Source organism: Cervus elaphus, chromosome 5 (assembly GCF_910594005.1).
Source record: "Cervus elaphus chromosome 5, mCerEla1.1, whole genome shotgun sequence".
Classification (NCBI taxonomy): domain Eukaryota; kingdom Metazoa; phylum Chordata; class Mammalia; order Artiodactyla; family Cervidae; genus Cervus; species Cervus elaphus.
Window position 1 is genome coordinate 2621170 of NC_057819.1, and position 14032 is coordinate 2635201.

Below are 14032 nucleotides of genomic sequence, written 5' to 3' on the forward strand. Positions count from 1 at the left end.
TCCAGAAAAACCCGCGGGGACCCCAGAGCCTGGTTCTTCCTGGAGTCTGAGTGGTAGGACAGGAGGGCTGAGGAGGGCTCACTGGCTTCTGCTGGTCCCAGTATAGAGCACAGCGGCAACAGTGATGTCCCTGCTCAGGTTGCAGGAAGCCACAGCGTCACCTGTGGTCTGGGGGGGACAGGGGTCTCCCCACACACGGGCCGTGACACACCACTGATGGTGTCACAGTCCAGGGCATCAGGGCTGCGGTGTGGACACCCACACCAACCAGCTCTAGGGGCTTAGCTATCCTGTGTGAGAGAAACCAAGAATAACCAGGGGGTAGAATTCATATACCTGCAACCTTATAGACGACAGCTAACAATACAGCCATTAAGTTGAGATTCTTCTAAATTATCAGTTGAAAATAATAGGAAAACACACTACTCAAGATCAGAAATTAAAATGATAGTGTTTGAACAAGTTGGTTGAACATGGTGATTTGAACAAATTTGCTTTCCACTAAATGGTCTCACGTGGAGCAGAAGGACTGGGAAGAGCAGCTGAGGGCGTTGGGGTGAAAACCTTGGCAATAAGCTGTAAAGTACAGCCAAACATTCGTGTTCCCACCGTGCGAAATGAAATACGATTTATGTCCATTTCAGAGCTGCTGCTACAGTGTCTGCTTTGACAGAGATGTTTCAGCCCTGGGAGGCCCATGTCTGGAGCAGAGCAGGTTTTTGTCTCACTTCCCCCCAGGCCTGGAGCACTGTGCCATCATAGCCGCTACTGTCACCAGATAAACAGTAGTAACCCGCCTCGTCCTCAGCCTGGAGCGAACTGATGGTCAGGGTGGCTGTGTTCCCAGACCTGGAGCCAGAGAATCGGTCCGGGACCCCTGAGTGTCGACTGGTGGTATCATAGATAAGGCTTCTGGGGGCCGATCCTGGGATCTGTTGGAACCAGCCCACATCATCTCCACGCCCAATGTTGCTGCTGCTCCCAGAGCATGTGATGGTGACCCTCTGGCCCGGGGACCCAGACACGGAGGGCGGCTGAGTCAGCACAGCCTGTGCCCAGGATCCTGTAATGGGGAGAGACAGAGATGGTGACTCTGGGGTCCAGACACGAGAGTGGGGAACACAGCATGTGTGTCTTCCCAAGCCCCTTCCCCTGTCCCGCCATCCAGTCACCTGTGCAGAGAGCGACCAGGGTGAGGAGCAGAGGGGACCAGGCCATGGTGGACATGGTCAGGGTGTCCTGCCTTCTGTGGCCCCACAGCTGAGCAGAGCGTCCCCACACCGCTCCTTCCCCTCTTCATACTCTGAGAGGGGGAGGGTCCTTTCATGCAAATGACCCCCCACCCCCAGTTCTCTGATCCCTCCCTGGGCCCTGGGTCAGGTCCCTGTCCCTCGGGGTAGCCAGATCAGCCAGATCGGGGGTGGGGTTGTGTGGGGCTTGGGAGTGGGAGGTCCCCGCTGGGAGCCATTCATGTAAATGATGACCCCCCACTCCCTGTTACACTGTGGGTTCATGACCCTTCAGAACAGCCTGGGAAAGCCCCCTGGTGTCCCGTCCAGACACACTTCCTGTTACCTGGTGATCAGAGTTAACTCTCCCAAGACTGGTTTTGACATGACACAGTTCAGAAAGTGTTTGGTTGGAAAAGAACAGCCAAGGTTGTTCACCCTGTAGTGCCTGTGCGTGTTACACTGTGGGTGTGTGACTTTGAGACTTTAAATGAACCAAAATGTGTTCATGGATTAGTGAAAATCTAGGGTCATAACTTTAAATAGGTGCATAAATATAACTGAAGGAAATGTTGTTTAGTCGCTAAGCTGTGTTCGACTCTGGTTTAATTTTGCATTGCCACGGTATTCTTTTTAAAACATCATTTTCTTTGTAGGTTCTGTTCATCAAATAAGACAATTTTAACTAAATCACATGAGAGGTATCTTATGAAATTTTATTATTAAATGAAAGAACATTTTTACAAAGATATTGGCATTCTTAATTATAATGGCCTCTGAGTGAGGCAGGGCCAGAAGCAACCTCTCTAACACTTATGGGTCTCCACTGAGGGATTTTCATGTCTTAGCAGGAAGCTCTATCTGTGAAAACAGGGCAGGCTGAGTTATCAGAGCCACGGGTCCGTCTCAGGTCTGAGATGAGACACAGGCCATGACAAGGCAGATCAGTTGTCCTCAGGAAACTGAGACATGACCACGGGGAGCAAACCTGACTTAGACGTGGTCCAGATGGAGCAGGAGTGATGGCCCCTGGGTCAGAGCCCCAGGAGGGTGCCTGCTTTTGTAGCCGAGGGCCCCAACAGCTTCTCTGCTCACTGTGCATAAAATCAATCCCACAGCAGCTGAGCACAGACACTCCTCAGCCAGGAATCATTTTCCAGATCTCAGGACAAGGGTTTCTCTCCCAACATGATTCCTCACTCAAGGGCACAGAGATCGGAGTGTGAGCATTCACGGGATAAATCAGCTACTAGAGGGCTTCATGGATCTCTTGGGAAACAAGGGGAACCTGGGGAGGAGCAGGGAAGAAACAAACTGTGGTCACACATAGACCCAGAGACCTGAGGCTTCCCGGGAAGGAAGGGTTAAAGAGGTTCAAGGAGGGGTGGAGGAAGTGAGTGTCCAGTTCAGGAAGATCTGGAAACATGTCCATGACCTTCTGACAGACTGAGCTTGGTCATGACCATGGAAGTCACCAGTGCAGGTTTGTAGAGAGAGAGGCTCAGGATTGGGGAAAGTCAGGAATGAGGGGAGCTGGAGCAGAGACTCTTAGCAAAGAGATGAGGAGGAGCAGGAGCAGGCTGAGGAGAGCTGGAGGGGTGCACAGGGTGGGCTCTTGGGGCTCCTCCCCTCCTCTGTTTTTGGGAAGAGGGTGTGGACTGATGTCCACCTCACCCCTTCACCCTCCAATTCTGGGTGCTCGGCCCCTTGTGCAGCGTCACTCCCAGGAGAAGGCCTGGGGGCCGAGGCTCAGAGTCTGTCCCCTGAGAGGAAGCACCTGCTGTCATGTCCAACTCAGGCCACTGAGCCGGGGTGCAGGGCCAGGTCAGGGGACCACGGGGGTGTGTTGAGGCTTTGCCAGTTCTGAGCTGGTGCACAGCGCCCCCTGGTGGCCTATGTGGGGAACAGTCACGGTGGTGAGTTTGTGAGCAAGGTGCTGCTCAGTTTCTTGGTTCTCAATCCTGCCTGACTCTTGTGACCCATGGACTGTAGCCCACCAGGCTCCTCTGTCCATGGGATTCTCCGGTGTGAACACTGAAGTGGGTTGCCGTTTCTTGCTCCAGAAGATCTTCCCAACCCAGGGACAGCGCCCACATCTCTTATGACTCTTGTCTTATGTTGGTAGGAGGATTCCTTACCACTAGTGACACCTGAGAAGCCTCATGAGGAAGGAGGGATTGCCTTTTTTCTTGTCACCAAATACTCTGCCAATGAACAAGTGAATTAAATAATAAGTTTTACATGTCTTTGATAACATACAGAGAATTCTCTTTTATTTCCATGTATTTTATTTTCAAATGATTCTGACTACTTTTTCTCATGATTCTTTTTTTTTTCTTTCACTTATCTCCTTTTCCTTAGGACCCAAGAGTGTTTGTATTTGCTCATCAAATAGATTTGATGATTTATCCCTAAAATATGTGTCACCTGATTTCCTCATCTGAGGCATTTCAGCATTAATGTCTATGCAATCTCACTTCCCTTCAATATTTAATTTCCTGGTTCTTGACAGAAGTGACAATTTTTACTGGATCCTGGACTTTGTGGAAATTACTTGAAGAAACTCTGAGTTCCATTTCCTTTTCCTTTAACAGGACATCCTTCTGTGGCGGAAGGTCAGGAATGTGTGTTCACTGCCCACTGACCCAGCAAGGGCGGCACTGACCCCCCTGCTCTGTGCTGCTGACTCCGACCTGCGAACCGGGGGCAACTGCTATCAGCAGCTCCTTCATCCAGGGGTGTGTGACCACCCTCTGTGAGATGCTGCCCTGGGGACGGGAGTCGAGCTGAGGGGGCAGCTGTGCTGCAGTCAGGGGACACTCAGTCCCCCGGGTTCCGTGCTCTCAGGGACTCCAGGAAGGGAGGGGCAAACACCTTGCCCTGGGAGCCCCATGGCTGTGGGGGAAGCAGAATTGTGTCTCTTTCCACTCTGGCCTGAAGCACTGAGGAAACTTTCAAGCTGTCAGCCCATGAGAAACAGTAATAATCAGTGTCGTCCTCAGCCTGAACTGAGGTGGTCAGAGAGGCTGAGTTGCCAAATTTGGAGCCAGAGAATCAATCTGTGACCCCTGAGGGTCGTTTGCTAATTTCATAGGTCAGGAGTCTGGGGGCCTTCCCTGGGAGCTGTTGGTTCCAGCTCACATAATAACCCCCAAAGTTGTTGCTGCTTCCAGTACAAGAGATGGTGACCCTCTGACCCAAAGTCGCGGACATGGAAGGCAGCTGAGTCAGCACAGCCTGGGCCCAGGATCCTGGAAGGGGGAGAGACAGAGATGGTGACTCTAGAGTCCAGACACGAGAGCAGGGAGTACGGCCAGTGTGTCTTCCCAGGGCCCTTTCCCTGTCCCCGCATCCAGTCACCAGTGCAGAGAGTGACCGGGGTGAGGAAAAGAGTGGCCCTGGCCATGGTGGACATGGTCACTGCATCCTGCCGTCTGTGGCCCCACAGCTGAGCAGAGCGTCCCCACACCGCTCCTTCCCCTTTTCATACTCTTGAGAGGGGGAGGGTCCACTCATGCAAATGACCCCCCATCCCCCCCGACCCCGGGCCCTGGGTCAGGCCCCTGTGCCTGAGGGTGGCCAGTGGATTCACTGGGGCGGGACTGTGGGGGTCCCGGGGTGGGAGGTCACACTGGGAGCCATGAGCAGAGGCCACCAGGCAGCGCCAGGGTCCCAGCTCCCATCCCCCTAACCACCCTCAGGATCGGCCCCCGCGCGCCCCCTGGTGTCCAGGCCCAGACACACAGCCTGTGACCTAGAGCCCAGAGCCCAGGTAGCAGGGAGAACTACCTGCTCTGTGCTCTGTCTCTTTCTGGGGGGTCAGGCCAGGTGCCTGTTCTGTGTCCCCTGTGACCTCAGGGCCGCCTGTGGGCTCCCCTCAGACCCTCAGGGTGAGTCTGTACACGGCGCCCTCACAGCTCAGGGGTCAGGACTGAGGGGATGTCGTGGACACATATTCCTTTAAATCAGGGTCAGGTCAGGACAGTGATGACCCCGTGGATGCAGCTATATACTCCGTGACCCCACTGTAGTAGTTCCTGGTCTCCTCTTTCCTACGTGAGTTAAATAAAATATTTACCACGTGCTCACTCCCTATTGGTTTGGGAATCAGAAGCTGCCTTCCTGAGTGAGGCTAACTCTGCTCCCAGCTCCCAGGACACAGAAGAGAAGGTGACTGTGGGGGCACCACCTGTGTCCAGGTGCCCGGATCATGATCACCCCCATCCTCCTCCTCTTTCATCCAAGGATAGGAGCCCCCAGTTGTCACGGAATCTGAGTGACCACACCTGGAGCCAAAGGACCCATCACGGATCCTGAGGGTTGGAGACCAGCAGGCATCATATCTGGGGTCTCTGGCTGGGACCTGTTGGTTCTCGGACACCTCACACCACCAGCTCTGCTGCTCTTTCCAGGACTGGAGGACCTGAGCACTGAACTGGACAATGGGCCCGGCTGACGCAGCGCAGACTGTGCTCAGGACTCTGTGCTCAGCGGGGAGGGGACAGGTGGCACGTCCCTGCTGCACAGCCTGACTCTGAGCAGGCAGAGTGAGCCTTGTGTCGTGTCAGGAACCAGCATCCTTCCTTGTGACATCTAAGGACTCCACCCCGTCCCCTCTGCTCATACCCCCTCCTACTTCTCAAGGGAAAGCAGGTATAAGAAAGCAACACTATGAATAATGAAGGGCTTGCACTACCTGGCTACTCACTGTTTTCCTGGAAGAAAATATTTCACTCTTGTTCAAATTTTCTTTTATCTTTCTTGCTGATTGTTTATTGTTGTCATACAAATACAGTCAAATTTTATGTTTTTTTTATTACTGGGACCAGAATAACACACAGTTTGAACTACTTTTAAATTTATATAATTTTAAAGTTATATACTATTTTTGATAATTGTGGACTTGAACAATTCTCATTAATTTTCATTAATTAACATTGTCATTAATTTTCAGTGTAATCTCATATTTACGACTCATTGGAAAACATCTTTTGCTAGGAAAGATTGAGGGCAGGAGGAGAAGGCGATGACAGAGGTTGAGATGGTTGGATGGCATCACGGATCCAATGGACTTGAACTTGGCAAACTCCAGGATGGTGAAGGACAGGGAAGCCTGGTGTGTTGCAGTCCATGGGGTCAGACACGACTCAGCGACTGAACAAGTTGCTTTACGATGCTGTGCTACTTTTCATGACTGTTATCTAAGTTACACTCAGTGTTTTGAACTGAAGACCAGGAGTCCCTGTTCACTGTGCCTTTAATTTCTCTTGCATGCTTGTTGTTTTCAGCACACAGACTTCTGATCTTTCTCAGATTTATCTTCAAGTGTTTTATATTGGTCGTATCATACATGTTAGTGGCTTTATTTTTAGAAACTGGAGATTCATTGCTGCTGCTACTGCTAAGTCACTTCAGTTGTGTCCGACTCTATGCGGCCCCATAGATGGCAGCCCACCAGGCTCCCCCATCCCTGGGATTCTCCAGGCAAGAATACTGGAGTGGGTTGCCATTTCCTTCTCCAATGCATGAAAGTGAAAAGTGAACTACAAAATACAATTCACTTCTGCATGTTGACTTTTATATCACAAAATCCCAAGTGAAACACTCACAGAAGCCTGTCTTATTGACTGCTTGACCCTGAGCTGGGCCTGGCCTGAAACCACCTATTCTAGGCTCAGCCAGTGTCTCCATCGAAAAGTTTTTATCTCTGAACAAGTAATGTTTGCCCAAGAAAACCGGCATTGGATAAAACTATCTTAGAAATCTAAAAGCTGAATTGAAGCAAAAGATACAATATTATCAAATCTGCTGGTTTGAGGAAAATCAGTTCCTTGTCTAACATCTGACAATTGGAAGTCATCCCCTGAACTAGACTTCATCCGAGCCGCGAGCAGGCATGAGTGGAGGTTTTTGTCTCACTTCCTCACTGGTCTGAAGTGCCGTGTAAACATTACTGCCACCATGCCACACAGCACAGTAATAATCGGCCTCGTCCTCGGGCTGCAGCCCAGAGATGAGCAGGAGCCCTGCGTTGGTCGAGGCATCTTTGGATCCAGAGAAGCGGCTGGGGACCCTGGAACCCTGGTGCTTATCGGAGTCTGACTTGAACCTCAGGAGGTACTGGGGTGGGCTCCCTGCCTTCTGCTGATACCAGTATATGGTATAGCTGCCAACACTGTAGCCGCTGCTCAGGGTGCAGGAGAGTCTGGCTGATGCTCCCGGAGACTCGGACAGGGAGGCGGGCTGAGTCAGCACAGGCTGGGAGACGGAGCCTGCAGACACAGACACGCGGGAGACCGGGCAGGAGCTGCGGGAAAGGTTCGCAGAGTCTGCGCCCCGGGGGTTGATGCAGGCCGGGGACCGAGCCCTGGTGCGCGGGGCCGTCACTACCTGTGCAGAGAGAGGAGCTCGAGCAGGAGAGGAGTCCAGGCCACGGTGCTCACAGGACCCTGGTCCCCACAGTGGGGCTGGGCTGCCCCAGGCCTCCTGTTCTCCCCCAGACTCTGAGAGGAGGGGCTGCCAGGCAAATGGTGGCCCACCCAGGGCCCACCCATCCATCCCCTCTCAGCCCTGATGCTGGAGCTCAGCTCACAGCCCAAACTCGGGGATAGAGTGGAGTTCCCTCTTGGGAGCCCCTGGAGGAAGCACCTGCTGAGACCACATGTCAGGGGACCCTGCAGCCAGAGAGGACACACTGCTGAGTCCCCCCCACCAGGAGTGCAGGCCCCGCCCCCAGCCCAGCTCCTGGAGGGAGTGATGCTCTATGAGCAGCTGTTCAGGGACCGCACGGCAGTCCCACAGCGCCACCTGCTGGTCACATGTGGAAAATACAAAACAAAAAGCAAAAATAACCTCTAGAATTAAGGAGGTAAAATGCAAACTTTTCTAGGAAGGTGCACATCGGTGGGCTAGTAGAGAAAACAAGCAAGAAGATTAATTTCCTTAGAAGAAGATGGAAATTTTTACTATGAAATTAGTCCACAAAAAGACATAACATGTATTTCCTCACCTGAAATATGTAACAAACTTGAGCCACTACATTGTTCTAATTGATTTGCATTGTATACATGTCTTTTTAAAAACATTGAAAAAGATGCAATATTTCCTAGTTTATTGAGAATTAGTTAAAACATTTGTACATATACCCAAAAAATTTATAAGAGGAAATATTACCAGCCACTAACATTAAATATTGATCAAAATGTTCTAATCAGAAAGTTAACAAAAAATTCCAAATTTAAGAATGTGATACTGATACCAAATGTTGTTTTCTCCCATCTACAAGTTGTATTTTATATTAAGATATATTAAAAAATAAATTTAGAACCAAGAATAAAATCCCTGTAAAAATAGAAACACCTAAACATAATTGTAGTATGGCTAGTACATACTCATTTACATACATGTAATTTTTTACAGGAGGACAAGCAAGAGGACTTAATGTCTCCATTAATTGGGAAAAGTAAGCGACAAAAATAATGTTAATCAGTGTAAAGTAAAATTATGGTTTTGTGTTCAGATTAGATGTTCTTGTAACTTAGCTATTTAATAAAATTCATATGATTATTTTCTTTTCTCAACACGTCTTTGCGAGATTCATCTCACATCAAACAAAATATTCATTCTAAATGAATTCTAAAGTCCTGTTATTCCAATGCATGGATGATTGTGTAGGGAAAAATAGGAAAATAGGTGAAGATAGGAACTGGTAAATGACATAACCATCAGCGTGTGGCCCAGGCCCCTTGAAGGAGGGTGAGAAGGTGACAGGAAGCATGGGTGTCCCACGCCCTGTGCCCAGATTCCAGAAGCACAAGGCAGGGCAAAGGCCTCCAAACCCACATCCCGTCACTGTCCCCTAAAGGACAGTCTTGGTTCAGGAGTGAGGACGTGAAGGGAGGGGTCCAGGTTGTGGAGGAGGGCCCCCAGGACCCTGCTCTTGAGACAAAGTTGTTGACATGGAGAAAGTCCCTCCCCTGGGGTCTCTTATCCTCTGTCCAGGCATCACTGTAGGTCAAGTTTACTGACATTTCTGTTGTGTCATTTCCCATCCATCCTAGCCTGGACCTCAGGTCTAGGCACTGACCCCGCGGACAGAGGAGCAAGACTATTGCTCACAGCTGAGAGCTCTCATGTCCCCTGGGGCCCAGGTGCAGGAAAGTCACTCTCCAGTGAGCGCCCTGCTTCCCACGTGGGCAAGAGCCAGTGGAGGAGGTTCCCAGGCTGCCTGGTCAGGAGCCTGGAGCCCTGGTTGAGCCTGAGAGGCTGTCACAGGAAAGGCAGGAGCAGCAGCCTGGGCCTCAGCTCAGCCCAGTAAGGGCCAAGGAGCCTGAACGCCAGACTTGAGGCCAGGGAACCGAGCAGGGACCCCCTGCGTCCACTACTAGCATCAGAGAGAAGGAGAGCTGCTGGGACCAGGACACATACTGGACACTCTGATGAGTCCAGAATCAGACAGAACTGTACTGGGTTTCTCTGGTTCTGACCTGACCCATCATGGACTCTGACCCCAGGGCACCTGCCCCTGGCACCAGGGATTTCTGCTCAAGTTAGGAAAATCAGACAATGTTTTGCTGCCAAGGCAAGCTGGAGAAGGGGTGAATTAAAAAGCTGTGAACATATTTTTCTAGACCAAATTCCCTGGTGTGACTCTTAACCCAGTCCTCAGCCAAACAGACAAGTGAAGCGGCTGCCTTTGCAGAGGATGTTTCTGCCCTGGCTCTAAGAAAACAGCAAGTTTTTGTCTCACTTCCCCCTGGCCTGGAGCACTGTGGGACTAATAAGACTGAGGTTAGCAGACGCACAGTAATAATCAGCCTCGTCCTCAGCCTGCAGCGGAGTGATGGTCAGGGTGCCTGTGTTGCCAGACTTGGTGCCAGAGGATCGGTCGGGGACCCCCGAGGGTCGCTTGTTACTACCATAGATCAGGGTTTTAGGGGCTGATCCTGGGAGGTGTTGGTACCAGCTCACACCCAACATCCCAATGTTGCTGCTTCTTCCGGTGCAGGAGATGGTGACCCTCTGGCCCGGGGACCCGGACAAGGAGGGCGGCTGAGTCAGCACAGTCTGGGCCCAGGATCCTGGAAGGGGGAGAGACAGAGATGGTGACTCGGGGGTCCAGACACGAGAGCAGGGAGCAGGGCCCGTGAGTCTTCCCAGGGCCCTTCCCCTGTCCCCCCATCCAGTCACCTGTGCAGAGAGTGACCAGGGTGAGGAGCAGAGGGGAACAGGCCATGGTGGGCATGGTCAGGGGGTCCTGCGGTCTGTGGCCCCACAGCTGAGCAGAGCGTCCCCACACCGCTCCTTCCCCTCTTCATACTCTGAGAGGGGGAGGGTCCTTTCATGCAAATGACCCCCCCAGCTCTCTGACCCACCCTGGGCCCCCGGGTCAGGTCTCTGTGCCTGATTGGGGGCTGGGTGTGGACTGGGGCGGGGCTCTTGGGGCCCAGGGGTGGGAGGTCCCATCTGGGAGCCCTGAGCAGTGGTTGCCTGGCAACCTCAGGGGCTGGCCCGGCTCTCAGCCCACCAACCACCTCAGGAATGGCCCTTGCGCGCCCCCTGCTGTCCAGACCCAGACACGCTTCCTGTGACCTGGTGACCAGACAGCTCCTGGCCCTGCTCTGTGCCCTGTCCCCGCCTCAGAGCCAGTTCAGGGGCCTCCCCTGTGTCCCCTGCGACCTCAGGGCCCCCTGTGTGCTCCCCTCGGGCCCCTCAGGCCGAGTCTGTCCATGGCTCCCTGGGCTGCTCAGGGTCAGGACTGAGAGGGCTTCTGGGGCACAAGTTCCTCTCACATCAGGATCAGGTCAGGGCCGTGCTGGCCCCGGGGAGGCCCGTCCCCTTCTGGGCAGGATAGCGGGTCCCTCCTCTGTGGGTCCCCTCCCTGGTGGCCAGAGCCCTGCTTCCTCTGTGCTTCCCCTCAGCCGTGAGGAGGAGAGGGCTTTTCTCTGTTGAAGTGGGCAAATATAGGGGAAGAGGCCTGGGGTGAGACCCTTGATTCCTAAACTCTTGGATCTTTACTGTGGGCAAACCTTTCCACACACTGGGCCCCGTGCTCATGTCCTGTCTTATGAAGGGACCCCTCCTGGGCGTCTCTCCTGCAGGCACAGGGCACAGGCTGCAGGGAACAGGTCTGATGGTGCTCGTGGCAGCTTTTATTGAGACTCTGAAGGGCTCTGAGCAGCGTGTTCCCAGGGAGCCTGATATGTGGTGGCTGTTAGGATGAATTGTTCCAATCATTGGGTTCGAGAAGATACAGTTCAGGGAAAGTTTGGTTGGAGAAGAATGGCCCTACTATAGTTTGCCTCGCACTCAATGTGTGTGTTACACTGCAGGTGTGTGACTTTGAGATTCTTAAAAAATATTTATTTATTCATTATCTGGGTGCTGTCTTAGTTGTGGCATGTGGGATATAGTTCCCTGACAAGGATGAAACCAGGCTGACTGCACTGGGAACATGGAGTCTTAGCCACTGGACCACCTGGGGATTCCCTGAGATAGTAAATGTATGAAAATATGTTAATGGATTAGTGAAATTTTTAAGGTCATTGCTTTAAATACATACATGATTTTAACTGAAGGACAATCTATGTTTATTTCAGTTTTTCATTGATAAGAGTTACACATCTGAAATATAATTATCTTTGTAAGGTTTTTTATTAAGAAAATATTAAATAAATGACATGACAGATCTTTTGAAATTTTTTATTTGTAAGTAAAACTTTATTTTTACACAGATATTTGCATTATTAATTTTTGGGTGGGTCTGAGTGAAGGAGAGCAGGAACCAGCCTCTTTCTGCCACTTACAGCCTTTCCACTGCAGGAACTTTATCTCTGATTAGGAAGATGTGAAGACCTACAAGACCTTTTAGAACTAACACCCCAAAAAGATATCCTTTTCGTTATAGAGAACTGGAATGTAAAAGTAGGAAGTCAAGAAACACCTGGAGTAACAGGCAAATTTAGCCTTGGAGTACCAAATGAATCAGGGCAAAGGCTCATAGAGTTTTGCCAAGAGAACGCACTGGTCATAGCAAACACCCTCTTCCAACAACACAAGAGAAGACTCTACACATGGACACCACCAGATGGTCAACACTGAAATCAGACTGATTATATTCTTTGTAGCCAAACAGGGAGAATCTCTATACAGTCATCAAAAACAAGACCGAGAGCTGACTGTGGCTCAGATCATGAACCCCTTATTGCCAAATTCAAACTTAAATGGAAGAAAGTAGAGAAAACCACTAGACGATTCAGGTATGACCTAAATCAAATCCCTTATGATTATACAGTGGAAGTGAAATAGATTTAAGGTACTAGATTTGATAGACAGAGTGCCAGATGAACTATGGACAGAAGTTCATGACATTATACAGGAGACAGCGGTCAAGACCATCCCCAAGAAAAAGAAATGCAAAAAAGCAAAATGGCTGTCTGAGGAGGCCTTACAAATAGCTGTGAAAAGAAGAGAAGCCAAAAGCAAAGAAGAAAAGGAAAGATATACCCATTTGAATGCAGAGTTCCAAAGAATAGCAAGGAGAGATAAGAAAACCTTCCTCAGTGATCAATGCAAAGAAATAGTGGAAAACAATAGAATGGGAAAGACTAGAGATCTCTTCAAGAAAGTTAGAGATACCAAGGGAACATTTCATGCAAAGATGGGTTCAATAAAGGACAGAAATGGTATGGACCTAACAGAAGCAGAAGATATTAAGAAAAGATGGCACGAATACACAGAAGAACTATACAAAAAACATCTTCATGACCCAGATGATCACGATGGTGTGATCACTTATCCAGAGCCAGACATCCTGGAATGTGAAGTCAAGTGAGCCTTAGGAAGCATCAATACGAACAAAGCTAGTGGAGGTGATGGAATTCCAGTTGAGCTATTTCAAATCCTAAAAGGTGATGCTGTGAAAGTGCTGCACTCAATATGCCAGCAAATGTGGAAAACTCAGCAGTGGCCACAGGGCTGGAAAAAGTCAGTTTTTATTCCAGTCCCTAAGAAAGGCAATGCCAAAGAATGCTCAAACTGCCACACAATTGCACTCATCTCACACACTAGTAAAGTAATGCTCAAAATTCTCCAAGCCAGGCTTCAGCAATACATGAACCGTGAACTTCCAGATGTTCAAGCTGGTTTTAGAACAGGCAGAGGAACCAGAAATCAAATTGCCATCATCCATTGGATCATCGAAAAAGCAAGACAGTTCCAGAAAAACATCTATTTCTTCTTTATTTACTATGCCAAAGCCTTTGAGTATGTGGATCACAATAAACTGTGGAAAATTCTGAAAGAAATGGGCATACCAGATTACCTGACCTGCCTCTTGAGAAACCTGTATGCAGGTCAGGAAGCAAAGGTTAGAACTGGACATGGAACAACAGACTGGTTCCAAATAGGAAAAGGAGTCCATCAAGGCTGTATATTGTCACTCTGCTTATTTAACTTATATGCAGAGTATATCATGAAGAACGCTGGGCTGAATGAAGCACAAGCTGGAATCAAGATTGCCAGGAAAAATATCAATAACCTCAGATATGCAGATGACACCACCCTTATGGCAGAAAGTGAAGAAGAACCTCTTGATGAAAGTGAAAGAGGAGAGTGAAAAAGCTGGCTGAAAATTAAGATCATGGCATCTGGCCCCATCACTTCATAGCAAATAGATGGGGAATAATGTCCTTGTGGCAGAAAGTGAAGAAGGACTAAAGAGCCTCTTGATGAAAGTGAAAGAGGAGAGTGAAAAAGCTGGCTGAAAACTAAGATCATGGCATCTGGTCCCATCACTTCATGGC

At 50.0% G+C, this 14032-nt stretch overlaps 3 gene segments (V, D, J or C); all 3 read right to left on the reverse strand.

Annotated features, from left to right (window-relative positions):
* Positions 1-78: 78 nt before the first annotated feature.
* Positions 79-1265, reverse strand: LOC122695682. The segment is given in 3 exon segments: positions 79-168; positions 729-1063; positions 1173-1265. Coding segments are annotated over 3 exon segments (480 nt in total).
* Positions 1266-6021: 4756 nt separating this feature from the next.
* LOC122695683 lies at positions 6022-7783 on the reverse strand. The segment is given in 2 exon segments: positions 6022-7501; positions 7620-7783. Coding segments are annotated over 2 exon segments (568 nt in total).
* A 2191-nt stretch (positions 7784-9974) lies between these two features.
* Positions 9975-10490, reverse strand: LOC122695684. The segment is given in 2 exon segments: positions 9975-10309; positions 10419-10490. Coding segments are annotated over 2 exon segments (390 nt in total).
* Positions 10491-14032: the final 3542 nt, after the last annotated feature.